The 18195-nt window shown below is 36.8% G+C and overlaps 1 protein-coding gene across 3 annotated transcripts in view; it reads right to left on the bottom strand.

Annotated features, from left to right (window-relative positions):
* Positions 1–1218: 1218 nt before the first annotated feature.
* The window catches only part of AHI1 (Abelson helper integration site 1), an 82293-nt gene continuing 65316 nt past the window's right edge, over positions 1219–18195 (bottom strand). For 2 of the 3 annotated variants that reach the window (XM_065733287.1, XM_065733296.1), the window contains exons 22-25: positions 17568–17730; positions 16400–16500; positions 6557–6636; positions 1219–3463 (exon numbers count right to left, since the gene is read on the bottom strand). In XM_065733287.1, the coding sequence (XP_065589359.1) occupies positions 3244–3463; positions 6557–6636; positions 16400–16500; positions 17568–17730 (564 nt within the window). In that variant the 3' untranslated portion in view covers positions 1219–3243. Of the gene's footprint in view, positions 3464–6556; positions 6637–16399; positions 16501–17567; positions 17731–18045; positions 18139–18195 lie in introns of those variants that run through there. The other variant, XM_065733305.1, reaches the window with a different exon arrangement.

The following is an 18195-nucleotide window of genomic DNA, read 5'->3' as shown; positions in this document are numbered from 1 at the left end:
AGTGCCTCATTATCAAGTTTGTATCCACAGTCTCTGCAGAATGGCGACCATGCAGGCTATTTTTCATAGCTGTCTGCTTTTGCTTGTAATGGGCCATTGTTAACCCTAAATGATCCTGACATTCAATTCTCCATCAGACAATTGGGTACAGCCGGCAGATTTAGTTCACTAGTCAACAGAGACTTTCGGTTGTCATGTTCCTCTGTGTTCTCATTAGCCCTTGTTTGACTGTGATCCATCCCCTGTTGCCTTCTGAATTAAGTGATGCTACAAATACACTTATTGTGTTCTATGCTGTCTGTTCCTCAAACTATTTTAAGGAAAAAACTAAATGCAATCTGATGGCTATTGGGAAACACAGGAAAAATGAGCCATCCCTTCGTTCCTATTTTGTTAATTTATGCATTCATTCTTCACGGTATCTCTGCCAAATTATAAAAACGTAACAGGACCTCTATGTTGTAACCTCACACACACATAAAATCTAAAAACGCCAGAACAATGAAAGACCTACTGTGTTGTTATCACCAGGCAGTTATAAATATCTACTATTTACCCTTTTTTAACGAAGGTTTTATCTGCGTTGTGCTAGCAATGAACCAGTATCACCCTGTAAAAACTCCTCCAACAGATGTTTTTAATTCTGCTATTTCATATCAGGGCTAAGCAAGCAACTTTGCAGGGCACTCGTGTGTTAGGGTATTAACGCAGTTCTTTGACTTACACAGACATTCAGTAGGCATTCTGAATTCTTCTTAAATTCTTCTAAATACCCGGGACAATTTCCATCAAAGGCACACAGTGTTCATGTTGAAGTGATGTAAAAAATATGCAGGTTGCCTTAACATTGAAACAAGATGCATTACAGAAAGTCTAATTTCAAAATATTTAAAAACCACTGTCCTCTTCCAAACTGCTTAAAAGCATTATTCTCTCACAACTTTAGGACACCAACAGCAATATCTGAAGAATGAGGAATCTCCTAAAACTGAAAAGTTGTTTCTGAACAAAAAGTTAAAATTGTCTTATCTATGATGCCCTGCCGATAATTTGTTGGGAAGTGATGTCAGTCTGCAGGTTGTAACCTAAATACTGAAGGAACACTTGCAGTTGTTTTCTAGTTGTTTTTATTTTAATTGCAGATCCTTATTTTTCTTCATCTTCTGTTAACAAATGCATAAAGCTCTAATACAGCAGTGATCCGGTATAAAGCAATAGAAGAGTCTGGTCAACCATGTGGTAGGGAAGAAAAAACTACAAAAAACAAAAGATACTGCAATTACAAGAAAACATTACGAAAAGTTTATTTTCAACTCCACGCATTTTCATGCTTGGCTCTTATCTGATTTCTTCGCTTAATTGTTATTTGGAACCATGCCTTGGAAGACACTACTGCTGCCTCTCCTCTCAATTTGGAAAGTGTGGCAAAGCAGCTCTATTCAGCTTCAGAGCAGTGAACATAATTGGAGTCCTAGTTTGCAAGCATGAAAGGAGGTGCTGTGCCTTTGATTAGAACTACCATCTCTCTGTGGTGTTTATCTGAAGTATTATTTCTGTCTTCAGCATCCACAATGCCAAATTAATGTTTTACAATGTCTTCCAGTGAGCTCCCAGATTTTGGCTACTGCTCAGCTCTTCCTGACGTGGAGTCTGATGTCACACTCTGCTCTTATTTTAAGTGTGACCCAGCACATTTTAGAGAAACTGAAGACATTGAGATTTTTCTCTATTATAAAATCTTTAAATCCCTTTACATTCAAATATACTGTAAAAAGCAGCAACATACGAACCTAGGGGCCTTGCCAAAAGCAGGCAGTCCCAGGACTAAGATAATTTTACACAACCTACCACTGGAAAAAAGACATTCATCATGTTCCAGTACACATACATGTCCCATTAAGAAGAGAATTTCAAACACATTACACCAGGCATACCGCTAGGACTGTAAGCAAATTACCACTACCAGTGGGGCTAAAAAGAATATTTTCTGCTTCTTTTCACCAAAAAGAAACAAGTTTAAAGATTATTTCTGGCTATGAAACATGTGCAGGGAAGATATTACAATATATAGCAACTAGTGTTCTGCATCTGGGTGCATTTCACACATCAGTGCCCAACACTGTTTTTCTCACTTCTTTTTTTAATGGAATCAAGTCTACTAAATAAAGGCTTTCTAATTTTATGTTATTTATTGCTCTAGAGGGGGAGGAGGAAGAATTTCCTAGCAGAGCAAAAATAAACTGGACATCATTAGCCAGAAAAAAATATCAACACTAACTGATAGAAAGTGTTCCATTTAATATAAAACATATATTATTTAGAATTGCATATCATTAGTGAAGTCATCAGTGAAAGTTTACAACATAACACTCAAGAAAAAAACCAAAAAACCTATTAATGACATACAACTGAAAAAAGACTGCTAGAAAAAGTAAAGCAAACAGCACAGTTTGAAATGAAATGTATATTTGGCAAGAATGCTGCCAAGGCAGCCAGGAACCCTGACAAAACTGCAATGCATGTTTATTATGTGCATAAAACCTTATTTGAAAATATAAGTGCCTAGAATTTGCAACACTTATTTGTATTGGTAAGCACGGGTAGTCCCACTGAAGTCAGAGTAGTTGCATAGTTAGTTCCTGAACAATTTGTTTAAGTGCTGCAAAATGCAGACCCAGGGAATATTTATTTCACATCAGGAGAACATTTTTTTTAAAGCCTGTTTTTTCAGGTATGCTGTAACATCAGCATTCCTTTGAAACGTCACCATTCTGAACAGTGCTTGATTTTACAACAAAACCATAAAATGCTAATTCAAGAACTTCAGCTGTGGTCAGGCTTGTTTTGTTCTCGATCACACTCAGGACTCTATTCTCTGCTTGCAATACACTGATCTGCAGTCCACAGGAATGTCTGGTCAGCCTGACTTAGAATATAATCATATGGTTAACACTACATTTGTCAGTAGGGTTCTCGTGAAATACAAAAGTGCATTTCAGATTTTATCTGTGCAGAGTGAGGAACTGAGCATTCAAGTTCTGTTCCTTTCAAGGAACCCCAAGCAAAATTGTTCTGAACAGGCTTACACCACTAGTAACTCACAACCACCACCACTTTGTGCATTTGATTAATTTGTTTCTTTGTTGTTTTTTTCTGGTCAATCCTAGAAGGGACGTTGCAGTTGCAGCATTCAGACCTATGCGTATACTGCATGTCACACCAGTATTTGGAATTCAAGGATGACTACACATCATGGCATTCAGGCTCAAAAGCAGTATTTGTCTTTCCACGTGCTCTTAGGTTTGAGCCTCTCACCACCCTTTTCTTCTTCAATTCCACCACATGGGCTGTAGGTTCATTTTCAACACCATTAGCTGATGATACAAGAGAACTAAGATCCATTAAGTAGGGCTGATTTTCTATCACGTTCTTCTGTATCCTCTTCTTCTTTTTCTTTACGCTTCTAGAAAAAAGCAGATATAAAAAGAGTAAAAGAAACATAAAGTTAGCTCAAATTTAGAGCTTTTTCCACCCACAGCTGATGTGTTAGAGCAATTGTCTGCTTGTTCCTCTTGAGTACAATGCTGAAACAGCTACAAAAACTACTGTTCCACTGCAGAACAAAGACAGAAAAGAACATGAGGACAAAATATGTGACCACTCTACTACTCTCCTTTTCAACACATCACAGCACTGCCTTGAAAAGAACTGTTCCTGATCTTAAAGATCAGTAAGTCTTGATTGACAGTCAATAAATGTAATAAAAAATACCAATTACAGTTTCCACCAATCATAGAAGTCATTACACAAGGCTTTTTTTCTTTTTTTCCTAAGCTTATATGCCAAAATTCTTGCAATTAGAGAGGGATTCGTGCTTTATTTATTGAAAATTTTAAGGGACAGAGTCAGGTAAAGTGCAAGAGATTAGTTTTCCTATTTTAACTTACCTGAATTATGATACATTCACAGGGTTAGTCACTTTAATGTCTATTTGTGCTTGCCAGAATTCATAAAATGACAAAAATATCAGTCAAACTCCTGTATTTTTCTCAGTCAGTGCCCTGAACAAGGGAATTAAGACTGATCTTGTAGATGGTCCCAGGGACTGCAGATGTTACACCGCTTCTACTATACATTCCCATTCTCAGCAGAAGTTGTAACTTCAACTATATAATAGTTTAACTGTAATCTATCAAGGGTAGTTACTGTCTTTGACCAAAATTTCAACTGCACACTGCACAAACTAACCTTGGTTTGTGTTATGTTGGATGCTGCTGAAGCATGTAATTAAGGAGGGAGATGCACTTTGTACAGTCTTATAGTGATGGGACAAAGAGAAATGGCTTTAAACTAAAAGAGTGGATATTTAGGTTAGATGTCGAGTGGAAATTCTTAACTTGAAGGGTGGTAAGGCACTGGATCAGGTTGGCAAGAGAAGATGTGGCTGTTCCATCCCTGGAAGTGTTCAACACCAGGCTGGATGGAGCCCAGGACAGCCTGATTCAGTGGGTGGCAGCCACACAGCAGGAGGTTAGAAATGGATGAACTTTAAGGTCACTTCCAACCAAAGCCATTCAATGATTCAATAGTTTAGTTACTACTTAATTTCTATTGTATGATCACATGTGACAGAGATATGAAGTACAATTTTACAGAAAATAGGAAGAGAATGGAAACTTCTAGAGCAAATATGTAATCAGAGATTACACTGGATCTCAAGTCATGTTGAAATAGCTTTTAGATGCTACAACAGCAAACTTTACCAGTTAAGATCTTAACATTTACATGTGTGTCATTTTCTAGGGTATTTCAAGAAATGGCAAATGCAGTGCAAAAGGAAACTTACAGCTCTGTTGTAATCTGTGTTCATCATGGTTTTAGGTACAAAGAAATGAGACATTTAATGAAAAATACGCAGCCATGTTTCAGAGATGATTTGATATCTAATGCATACAGTATAAATAACAAGCATAAACATGAAACAGTCTTTCAAACGGCTTAAGATGCAAGATCCTTCTCTCCTCCAGTTCTTACAATAAGGTGAGAACTTACAGTTTCTTCTGAAAAACACTTTGGTATGTGTAGTCACTGCTACAGTAAGAGAAGTTAATCACATTTCCTTACGTTCTAGTTTATGGAAAAACTTGCAAAGTATGTACTTTCAAAGCAGCAAAAATATAATCAAGTCTAGAATCTCTGGTTACAGAGAAGGAAAATACAACACTATTACTTACTGTACTGCAGTTCTTCATTTTCATGTTGCTTTCCCCTGATAAAGGATAGTATCGAATACTCTCTCATGGCATCTGTCACTCCACCTCACTATCAGGTAAATGGCTCAGTACCTTGAGAACTTGTGAATTAGGCTTGTAACACTGATTTTTGCACAAATGGGACATTAATGACATGAAAGATGACTTCATCTTCATGATGCTTCAGCTCCTGAGAGCTCAGGAGATGGGTATACATTCTAGTGACGCATACATGTGTCTTGTCTCAGCATTCTGTGTCTTCAGGATGACAGTACAGTGTGATCTACTCTCAGGGCTGACTTAGTTTTCATAAAAATGAATATTTAACACTTGACATGTTTAAAAATTCTTGAATTTGATCAAATCATTTGTGATTCCACATTTTAAATCTGTGGTGCCACAAGCTTCAGTGGTTGCCTGGGAAAAAGCAGTCAAAAGAACTGTTTGCTCTAGTTTTATTAATGCAGTTCACTTGCATCAAATTTCTGATACTGACTTCTGACAGACTGTATCAGCTGTCACAGTAACTGCACTTTTAAGCATTTTCTATGAGAATAGTTATGCTCTGAATTCAGCCTTGAGTTCTATAGTATTACAGTGAATTCCTCATCAAAGATGATTATTAAACTTTCTGCCCACCGTTTATTTTCAAATCTAGCTACAGGTGGAGAGGGAAAAAAAATGGGAGTTAAGGAAAAGTTAAAACCAGATACATATCTGTATCTACACTGTATATGCACATATTCTTTGTATGGTGAGGGAACCAACGTGGAAAACGATCAATGAAGTAATTTCACTTAGATGACAGATACCTGCAATCGCAAACTCAGTAAGGACTTCCAGGTGTATTTTTCCAAGCATGTTTGCTTGCAATAGCTAAAACTATTGTTGAAACTCTTGTTCAAAATGTTGAGATCTTATCTTCTTACAGCAACATAATAGAAGATGCTAGGTTAAGTTTTCTCAGTATGTGACCTTTTCTATTTTGAATTAACTTTTAGAAATTGCAAAATGAGTCTTCAGTTTGTATAAACAAAGTCTAATACAGAGGTAATGAATGCCACAGGACAAGGCTCTGTCCCTCAGTCAAGATTACCAGGCATGAAGTACTATATGGTTTTATGTGTGTGTATGTATGTATTAACTGTTATTTCCTTCACATTTTAGGTGTGAAGCAAGCACTCTTTTGAATGAATATCCTAAAGCCACTTTTTGTTAGCTAAGACAAAATAACCCTGCAGACATTTGTCACAGTTTCCCAGTAGATGTAACACTGCAAATTGTTTCAAATATTTATTGCTTACTGTGTTGCAGGTGAGTCTCCATCTGTGTCACGTTCTGAGATGCATTTCAGGTCCCCTGACTTACTGATGACTGGTGACATCTATAAAATTAAAAAAAAAAAAAAAAAGCAGGAATGTATAAAGAAGAAAGACAACAGGGCCAACACACGTACATTGAAAACCCACCAGCTTCCTGAATAAGAAGAGAATATACCTCGTTTGAAAAAGAATCACCATAAAGTGTTAACTCCTATGTGGTTGCAAACAAGGAAACAGTAGCTGTTGGTTTTTTTTTTTAATTTTTTTAAAAGAAAGCTATTCACAAATAAAAGACAGTTTAGAAGTATGTAAAAACAAGAAGTTATCCATCTGTCTAAGTAAGTTCAAAATACATGCAAGCCTGTAAAGAATTACAGTTATTTCTGCTACTGCATGGATAAAGACAGAATGCTACAAAGCCATCTCATTGCATGTTTTTAACAAGACAAAAAAAAAAAGTTTTAGGTAACTTCAGGTTACTAGAAAAGTTTAAGTAAATACTCAGTAACAATGTAAGGTAGTTACTGGACCGCTACACTATTCATCCATACTGCAAGAATTCTAAAAGGGACGTGGCGATTGCCCACCTTGAGTTTATCATCTTCACAGACAGATTGTTTTCTCTGCTACCTTCGGTGCAAATTGCTCACAAATATCTGGTAACTACCCACATAGTTTCACTTTCATGAAGGACAGAACCCAACCAAACTGATAGGCTTGAAGTCTCACTCAAAATTTGCTCTTTTGGAACATGGCCTGCACTATGCATCCAGCCATGGCCTTCAGGCACACACTAGGATTAGATCTAATATTACAATTGTATTGGTGAAAAACTGCTGTGGACCTGTTCTTGAGGCTGACAGTGTTGTTACATTCTGTAAGTATCCGTTTGGTATGGCACACATGAAGCAAACAGGCAGGCCCTGTGAGAGTAGGGATCAGTTCCTATGAAGATCTTGGAAACTGAACAAAAAGTCTCTTTCAGAATAGTGGAGTCCAAGGCAGAGTGGAGAGGGAGAGATTAGACCTGGTGCTTTCCAAAAAGCAAGATTTTTCACAGAGTAAAGAGAAGAATGGCCTTGAAACTAACTTCTCCTATGCTTATGATTTTTTATTTCAGCTTCAGATTCATAGTCTGCCTAAAGCAAAACCTACTACATTGTTTCTGAATTACACAAACAGCTCTGGTGGTAAAAATATCTGCCCATTCAGTTCTGCCAAGCACAGAGGTACTCATCTGCTTGTAAATAAGATCCTCAATATTCTGGATCAGCCTGAATGGCTCCAGGAAAGAGCCAGTTATTGATACCACTGTCCCTGAAAGTCCAGCTAAAAATGAGTGAGCAACTTTCAGCAGTTCTAGAGTGCCTGTCAACAATACTGCATATAAAAAAGTAACCATGAACTCAACATGGAAGCAACTGGAAGCAATTAAGAGGGGAAAACAAGGAAAATTAATTAATAAATAAAAAGATAGCCCTTGACCATCTAGTCTGCCAACTGCCTATTTCATTTTCTGTGACCTCATCTGAAAGGTATACCACAGTCACTCTAGACTGAACAGAAGCAGAGTGAAAACAGTGGGCTGCTACACAGCAATTAATATATATATATAAAGTATATTAAAGTAATTTTCACAAATTTTTATAAATTCAGTACGTTTTACAAATTCAACATGTTAAAACACAATGAAAATACTTTTTTCACAGTTTTCAATCCTGTTTTGTTTCTGAATTCATATATGCACAAAAACCATGTCCAAACATTAGTCACTAGAAACAGTCTGCTGAAGTAACAGTTTGCTAGGTTAGTTTAGACAAAAATCAGCATAAAGTAGCACTGGGCTGGGAAAAAAAACAAACTATTTCACTCACAAAATTCTTGTTAATATAGCAATAAAATTTAGACTAGGTCAATGATAAAAGTAAAATAAAAGTAAACAGAAAAGGAAAAAATATAATGTCAGTGATACAAACATACAAGGGACTGCTGAAAAGGAAATGACTTTTAAATAATCCTTCCTGCAGCATCGGTTACCTTGAGCTGCTTGCCAAACACAACCACACATTCCCTTTGCTTGCTGTCAGAGCTAAATCTTTCCCTGAAAATCCTAGTGAACAATGTTCAATCAGGGGTTTTTTACTACCTCCTTTGAGTGAATATAAGAGAACTTCTATATTTTACTAATACTATAATTACGTATGGATCTTACCAAAGCCCATCCCACTAGCATTCCCTTAAATGCCACTACAAAAGACTGACATCTCTTACATCTTAAAATACTTTTCAATGCTAAAACACAGAGAATTATCTCTGTTTTACAGTTATGAGATTAAAGTATCCACTAAATTAAACAGCCTAACTATTAGTTCCTATTGATCTGTTTAAAAACTACTCATTCCATAGGTAGGCTTTTATATACTCAAGCACAGCATTTCAGCACGGGTACCAAGGAAAGAAAAGCATGCAATTGGACTCTCTTGGAATAGCTGTGTTCGGCTGGCACAGTAATTAATGAGAATTCCTAGGGTATGTAGGGACAGAGTTCTCCAGAATACTGTTTGAATGTGATCGCTTTCTTACCTCATTCCTACAAACTTTCAAGCGTGTAATGAGGCAGGAACTGCACTGATACAATATCTTTTTGAAGCAGAGCTCATTGCCACTACTGTCTGTTCTTCCCCATCTTTCTTAGCCCAGTCCTTGACCTGTTTTTGCCATCTCAGTGATGCAGGCAAGAAGCAGCAGTACTGAAACAATAAGTGAGGTGGGAGCAGCTGTAAGAATAAGATGCTACAAGAGGATGAAAGCAGCACAGTGAATGAGGCAAGGGAGGGTAGGGGGACTTGCAAGAGGCATGCAGCTAAGGAGGTAGTGGTAATACCTGGATGCTCACAGTACAGCAAAGGCAGCCTGATGCAAAGGGAAAAAGTCTAGAGCATGGAGGGACCGATAAGACTGCTTATCTGCTCTTCCCTCATCTCTAAACCTCTTGACCTCTTTCAATGCATGGGCAGATTTCACAGGAAACTGAACAGATCTCCACCACTGTCTGTACTGACAACACTGTACTAAATACTGTAACAGATATGGTGGTAGCTATTAAAATCATCCACATTGCAGAATTACTAGGGTTGTGTTTGCTCAAAAGAAAATGTGTCAGATAATTAATACGAAAGTCTTGAATTTTTCTGTTCAAAAGAACAAATACAGGATACAGTATAACAAATTTTGTACAGTGCCACCAGTGGTGCTCCATTTTGTTGCCATATTCTATTTCTCCACCCTTTGAAAGATACAGCACACCAGAAAGGCAGGAGACCATCAGTTCATCCTGAAGGTTCTTTTACTATGCTTACTATCATAAAGACACACTGCATTAAAGCATCCACTTTCCTTTTCTAGAAGATAAGCATGCTTTGCAGTTCATTTGGCCTCAATTCTTTGATGCTAAACACTGTCTTTGTGCTTCTGCAAAAGAAACCATAAAGGCAAATATATATATATATATATATGTATATATATATAAGGCTAAGTACACAAAAGCACGTCAGTTCCTTCTCCCTGCTGCAGAATCCACAGCAGTACGTCAGGCATTAAACGCTCCCTGTGCTACTCATGGAACAAATCAGATGCAGCAGAACACACTTCATAGGAAAGCAGAAGGTGTTTAAAGGAAATGCCTAGGACAAAGCCTCATTGCAGGTCTAGGCCCTTGTCAGTGTTTTCCTCTAAGCTGAGTAGAATTGTCTCTATAACCAATGGTCTGGAGAGGTCTCTGACAGATTAAAAGGCAGATGGACAGAATGGAGTGGTGCAGGCAATCCAAAATGATTTCCTTCCTCTTCTACATAGGGGACTGAAGTGATGGAAGTAGATGTGCTTGCCCTATAGCCTACTCTATTCAAGCAAATGCTTCCAGAGAAGCTAGTTCTGCAGAACCTCATCTAATAAAAGATTCACTGGATCACAAAAAGCAAGAACAAACATGCCTTCGTCTTTTGACACTGATCTTTAGAACATTAAACTCTTTTAGAATGAAGTTTATCTTTTACTTTCTATTACACAGTCCACAGATGAGAATATTTATACCAACTTACTTTACATTCACAGAACTGTGTTGATGTCTCCTGTCAAATTTGCTCTAGTGAACCAAATTTAGGAAAGATGCTGTGACACCACACCACGCTCCTAATTTTCCTTCCTCCTATATCACACCTCTCCAAAGATTTTCCCATTAAATGAACAACTGACAGGAGGCTTTGCTAGTGGAATTACATAGATTTATAGTGACCTTACTTCTCCTGAACTGTTTGAAATTTCCCATTCAGGAACGCTAGACCAGCAGGTAGAGGACTTTGCTTTGTCTATTCTTCGAAAATGCAAAATCCTGAGCCTGCTCACAGCTAGGTAAGACCAGCAGACTGAAGCACTAGTTTATAACAGGTGTTTTCAGTCTTCAATTCTTGCATTCTGGGTTCTTATCTGTGGTTAAAGCTTTGCATTTAAATTTGCATAAAAATGGTTCAATCCTGTTTAGAAAGAGGCAATGAAGACACAAGGAAAAAACAATGGGGAAGAGAGAGTTTAGCTTGCTTCATAGAGCCATTTTAATAATATAAATGTCCATCAGTAGTATTTTTGGTTTCTTTTCAGCTCAGTTTGATTCTTCCTATGTTTAAGCAGACAACAATCACTTACAGCAAATGATACCTTGCTTTTCCTAACAGATAATCAGTCACTGAAGTGTTTCCCAGTAACTGGAAGAAAGACACAATTAAAGAATACAGAAGCAGAACAAACTACAAACATGAAGCTGTTTCGATTAAACAACTAGTAAAATCTCTAGCTAGTGTTTTTGGAAATACTGTTGAGTAAGCTTTCTAAGCTTTTTAATTTTTTAATATGATTAATAAATTTTGAATCCACAAAAACATCCAACCACACTGAAAGAGCTTAAGCCCAGGGGAAAAGCCTCAATAGGTTGGCAGGTTACTTCTACAGATGTGAGGCTAAGTCTAATAAGCTGCTCTGGGGAAAATAAAAGAGTTATAAATTATTTATGTGAACACAGTGATAATCTTAAACCTTGTTTAAATATAGATGGAGTCAAATTTTGATCATCTCTAGTCAGATTATCCAAACCATGCAATAACAGCGTAGTTCTAGGACATAAACCATTTATTTTCATGCATTTGAACATTATCTCATACCTTGACTTCATTTTTCCGAGGTACATACACTAGAAAAAGTATTTTCTAACAATCTGTACAGATATATATATATTTATTACTGATCTGTGTATTTTCATCACTCCTCCCTATTATTACCACATAAGCAAGAACTGAAATACTTAACATTCAGAATCTTTTTGGATTTGGTTTAAAGAATACATGGAAGAACACCCTAAGTACTAAAACGTTCTACTGTCTAAAAATCCTAAATACATTTCTGGTCAAAAAATGAAGTATCTGAGACCTGCTAAAATTCTGCAAAATCCAAATTCTCATTTCTAACTGAAACCTATCTGAACTTCTATCTTTTCTGCTTTCACCTTAAGGAACCTGAAAAGAGCTGACATACTGGAACAGCCAGATGATAGGTCTGTTTCCCTTTCTTGGGATTCTTCAACAGCATAGTGAGAACTTCACTCCATGAAATCTCTATTGTCAGTTTAAATGTATGTTGTAATTAAAGATGATTATGACCTAATTTTGTGGCTCAGGATTAAGTAATTCATAAAGCAGGAAAACAAGGTTTGCATAAAATTATTATATTATGAATGCAAAGCTGATGGTAGAAATAATTTTGAAAGCTCTTTGAACTAAGAGAAAATGGTCTGTATTTGCAAAGACTAATGTTGGATCCTAAGTACTGCATACTCTTCTAAAGTTAATAGTTGCATTTTATTCACTCATTGCAAATTCTGATGATCAGCTAGATAGTTACATGCTTATAATACCTGCAGTTGGAAAATTATTTTTGAAAAGACTATCTGGTATTCTCAGTGATTTTAACTACAGTATTCTTTATTTACTTTTTAGGTATTTTTTTATTTCTGCAGTCTTAACACAACTAAATATTTAAGCATTCCTCAAAAAAATACATGAAGAGGAAGAGTCACATCAGACCTGGATATAACTATTCAGGAAAGCATGCCTGCGGCCCAACAAGAACAACAACAAAAACATTTACTAATATTTTCTAGACTGTGGTAACAACTTAAGCAACAACTTATTTCTTTCTTTCTTTTTTAATTTTTTCCAGAGAAAACGGTTTTTTTTTCTGTCAAAGTAAAAATCACAGGCTATTACAAAATGATTTTTTATATTTCTCATGTAGAAGAAATTTGCATTTCTTTTCAGCTCTACTAATGAAAAAATGAAAGGAATAGGAAGAAAAGTTGTTGTGTCACTGCTGCAAGACAGGAACTGCCATAACTGATCAGCCCCCTCAGTGGTCCTCTTAGCAGTTTAATCTCAGAGGTATCTGGTATTACCTAAAGCCACAGCACTGTAGAACTCTGCTATTACAAACAGCTCATTGACAATTTGTTTCTTTTACGCAGCACTTAGCAGCTTTTGTAAAACCATTACGCTTCGAGTCATTTCATACTTCCCACAGAGATTTGACTCATCTGCTGTAACTTTAATTCACTATCTTCTTGGTGAGTTACACAATATATACGCCAGTATACTAAATACTTACATAATGTGAAGAAGAAAAAAAAAGTTAGATTTGTGTTTCTCAGTCATTTAGATGCTCTTGGAATCTTAGTCATTATTCTGTACAAAAAAGACACGGATCTCCTTGGAAAAGTCCAGTGGAGGGCTACAAAGTTGATAAAGGGTGTGGTAGATCTCCCTTGTGAGGAAAGGCTGAGAGACCTGGGTCTGTTCAGCCTTGAGAAAAGAAGACTTAGAGGGGATATAAATATCTATAAATATCTAAGGAGCCTCGGGAGACAAAGGGATGAGGATGGACTCTTCTCAGCAGTGTGTGGTGATAGGACAAGGGGAAATGGCCACAAACTGAAGCATAGGAAATTCCTCACAAATGTGCATGGGAACTTCTTCCCAGTGCAGTGACGGAGCAGTGGCACAGCTGCACAGAGGGGTGGTGGAGTCTCCTTCTCTGGAGACGTTCAAGACCCACCTGGACACCTACCTGTGCAACCTGGGCTAGGGAGCTGCTTTGGCAGGGGGTTGGACTCCATGATCTCTAGAGGTCCCTTCCAACCCCTACAGTTCTGTGGTACTGTGATCTCAGCCTAAGCTTTGTTATTAAAAAAAAATTAATCTGTGAATGTCTAAGTTTTAATAGCATCCTGTAGCATATCTGCCCTGTTATGGACTATTATTGCATAACTTACGCATTATACCATTGGAATATATGCATGTATTACACATGCTTTATTAGAAAATTCAAACTAATGATTAAAGACATTCAATTTAATTTGAAGCACCAGCAGAACAAAGTAAAGAAATCTCAGTGTAATATTGCTAAAACTGAGTGTTACTGAAAGAGTTGCTAGTAATACAAAAACTACTGTTAGAACGTTATGTCAGCTACAGACTAATCAAACATTTCTCATCAAGTTGAATAGTGAACACTGGTTGTATTGGTTAGTACTGGTTAGTATTGGTTCGTAACCAATTAACATTGGTTCGTATGCTTAACAGTTATTTTGAACTAATAAACAAACTAGATTTCTTTTAAACCAAAGCAGAAAAATAAATTAGGATAAAGATTATCAAGTCTATAATGACAGTATGTAGCTCAGCTCTTATCCATTTTTTCTAATCTGGTATGTGTGAAACAGAGCGAGTATAGCAATAAATTCCCTCTGAGATACTTTTCTTGCCTCTGGCAACGTAGATAACAGATAAATGAAATCTTCATGCTTTACAGTAATGCAGTTATTTTTCTAATATTTGTTCTACTCTGCATTTAGAGTAGAGTACATATCTGGAAGTAATACACCCTTGCCTTTATGGGACAATGGTCGGGCTATGAGTTTCTCAGCTACAAAGTGGTAATGGATACTTCAGATTAATTATCACTACTTGCTGAAGTGATTAATTTCATTTTTGAAGTATAGTTGGAAACATAGCACTCAGTAATTCAATTTACAGCAGCTGGCTTCAACAAGATGGTTGGCTTCAACAAGACTGCCAAGTGAGTAATCTGCACTAAATAATTTATTGAATACTACCTCTCTATTCACATATATAAAAACAAAACTTGCACAGAACAGGTTAATAGAAGTGGCTTTGAGTGCTTTAACCTTCAACATTACAACATGCATTATGTAGCAAAGATAAATCATCTGATAAAAGAAAAAAGCATAACCAAGCCACTCTGCATACGTTGAATCCTGCAAACAAGTCAAAATATTACAACTCAATTTTAGAGAAGTATAGGGAGAAGTCACCTCAAAGACATCTAACAATCCTTTTAAAATCAGTGATATTGGAAGCATTTGACTGAACGAGTAGCTGCAGAAAGAATACTTAAGAGAACTACAAACGTTTTGACTTAAAACATAATTCTTACACTCTAAGAGTTACTGAGTTCATTTCTATCACCTCGGCTTACAAACTATCCTCTTGTGTAAGACAATCATCATCCCTACTTCACAGAAGTGGAACATAAGTCACACAAAGTTTCTGATCTCAATCTTGAGACATGAGAATCCTTTGGCAAGCTTTGCACATAGCAGTAACTCTAACGATTATAAAACAAAAACATCTTTTTTTTTCTTTACATACATTTTCTCTACCTGCCAGCTGCTGTTCTGACTACATTCTGACTTCTAACTAAAATAATAAAAATAGGAATATTTCTGCATACAGTAAAGTGTGTGATATGTAAACAAAATGCTATATGTAACTACAACTCAAAAGCTGCTTACTATGACAAGACAAAAGCCTCAACTACTGGTAAATGCTCTTATTTAATTACTTAGAACATCCTTAAGAGATAAAAATAATTAACTGAAGAGACAACCTTTGATAGTACTAAGTAGTACCTTACATAGTATCACAGAAAACAATTACTCCTGGAATTGAGAAAAAGAGGTTGGGGAAAAAAAAAAAGAGTCAGAAAAAGTCTTATACTGCTTTATAATACTTATTTATTTATTTTGTTTGTTCAAACTGCAGTGTTGCTGCATTGTATCCTCCTGAGCAATGTATGACATGGAAGCAGTCATTCACACCAGAGGCCCATCAGCAGCTTTTAAACAGAAATGTCCATTGACAAGTAAGTGGGTTTGCATGCAGGGTACGGCATGGTGCAGTAATGAGGCTTTATGATCACATTATCCATCCTAATTAGGAAAGTACTAAACAGATGAAAAAACTCTTCAGAGGAAACATCACAGCATCTGTCTTCTCCTCTAAGCAACCTAATAGATATGAAAATATCATAGCAGAAAGTTTGAAGAATCTGTGAGCAGTGCATATTACAGGAAGGACAAGCAAACACCAGAAAATATGTCAGGTTTTGACAAATCCATTAAATCTGCTCGGTAGCTGTTAGATACTTCTGCCAACCCTGGAGTCAAAGGTAGATTAAGTGCTCATTATAATGATGCAAGAGTAAGGTAGAGTATTTAATTGCCACATGACAAAACAGATTCATACAAGAAATGAATGTTAGGTATCTGCTGGGGAAAAAAAAAAATCTATGAACTGTCCTGGGATGATGTCTACATGTCACAATTTTGGTAAAAAGAAAGGAAAATTAATACAGTCTACCTGACATACAAAGGACATATTCTGTCACTACTGCAGAAAAAATCGTTTCTTCTCAAATTAATACCTTGTGGGGTGTTGGAGAACTTTCCTCAGTTTCTTTAGGTCCTTTGGGTAGAAGAGGAGCACAGTCTGATACTAGTCCTGAAGGCTGCTCTTCATATTCTTCTGAAAACCGAAATCATAATTCACCATTGTGAGCACCAGGAAATAATATCTACTGTATGTCAACATCTGTGATATTATTGTCCAGCCAATAATGATATGTGAACTAAAACTGGCCAAAAAACTTTGAAGCTAAACTTTGTAGGGTAACTGGTCAAAATTTGCCCATTCCACAAAGGGAAGAACTAGAAAATGGGGGAGAACATCTTGAGAAATGCTGGGTTAAAAGATATTTAAATACCAGTACAACTGATAGCTTGATAGTTCAGGAAAGCAAATGTATTTCCTGTATCATATGATGACACTATATTTGTAAACTGAAGATTAATAACTGACAGAACACTGAACACCATTACGTCAGCTGACTCATCAGGATGCTTCCTATACTATTTGTTCAGTTACACTCAGTTTCAGTTGCATTAGTTTAATCCTAAGCACTTTAATGACAAGATCCTGGTAGAACATTCAGTGCCCAGATGTGAGAGTTAACCATCACAGTTCTTTAAAACTTTATAACGGAATTCACCTATTTGGAACCTGCTCTAGGGTTCTGGCAGGGGGGTTGGACTAAATGATCTCTAGGGATCCCTTCCAACCCCTACAATTCTGTGATTCTCTGAAACTGAGCATTCTCCATAAAGTCGGGGGGTGGAGGAAACAAAGAGTTTTTACAAGATGCAATCAGTTAGATCTATCAGATATTTCCTAAAAATTCTAAGACACCAGTGAAATGCTAAAATATGTTCTAAAATGTCGCCAAGGTAGGGCACGAACAACGTGGCTGAATGTAAGAAGGGATGAGGAATCGATCCATTTTATTGAAAATCAAGCCAGTACTATGTAGGTAAGAATGTTTAACCAAGTGCCAATATATTCTGAAGTCAGGTATGTCAAACTGAGATGTGGTTAGCTAACTCTATACCATTTCTGCATCACAATAAATCATCAATATGCCACCTGTGTGGTACATAAATTCATATTTTCACAATAATAAGCAGTACAGCATGGTAAAATCATGTACCATCAGTTAAACCCACATCAGTATACCAGGAAGACAGCAGTAAACTTACTTTCACCAGCCACGTAATTAGCTGGAAAATAGCCTTGCTGTCCATTTGCTAGGCTGCCAAACCACCAGTTATCATTATCTTTGTATAACACTTGGATAATGTCACTGCGATGGATGGTTAGCTCATCTGATCGATGCGCTGTGTAGTCATAAAGAGCCACTACCTAAAAGAGAGATAAGAGCACCACAGCTTTATCACAACCATGCCACAGAGAAAAAAGCACAACATTCACTTCCTCTTGCAGAAAAGCAGCTGAAACCAAAGCTGCACTTTGGTAAAAGCTGAGGCTGTCTCAAGTTTTGCTAATGGGATCAGGGGTGGTGGGAAAGCAGCAGGAGAGGCAAGATAAAGGACTGTGGGATTGTAGAAATGGTTAAGAACATTCAATTCACTAAGATTAGGTTCAAAACAGCAGCTGTTAGTTTTATAAGCAATTTACTTGTGAAGCAAAAGAAAAAAAACACTTCATACATTCACTTTCTCAGAATTGTTACACCACCTTCAGATCCCGCTCTGAGTGCACATGAAGCATATGTGTTCAAATAAATACTTCAGCAATGCTACAGTTTTACTAGAAGGAAAAGTTCGGTGGAAAAATGTCATTGCAAAGTTTTGCTTTGATCACTTC

Source organism: Cyrtonyx montezumae, unplaced genomic scaffold (genome assembly GCF_038088225.1).
Source record: "Cyrtonyx montezumae isolate F1298 unplaced genomic scaffold, pur_monq_1.0 scaffold_0, whole genome shotgun sequence".
In the NCBI taxonomy this organism is placed as follows: Eukaryota; Metazoa; Chordata; class Aves; order Galliformes; family Odontophoridae; genus Cyrtonyx; species Cyrtonyx montezumae.
This window is presented reverse-complemented; position numbering and strand designations above follow the sequence as displayed.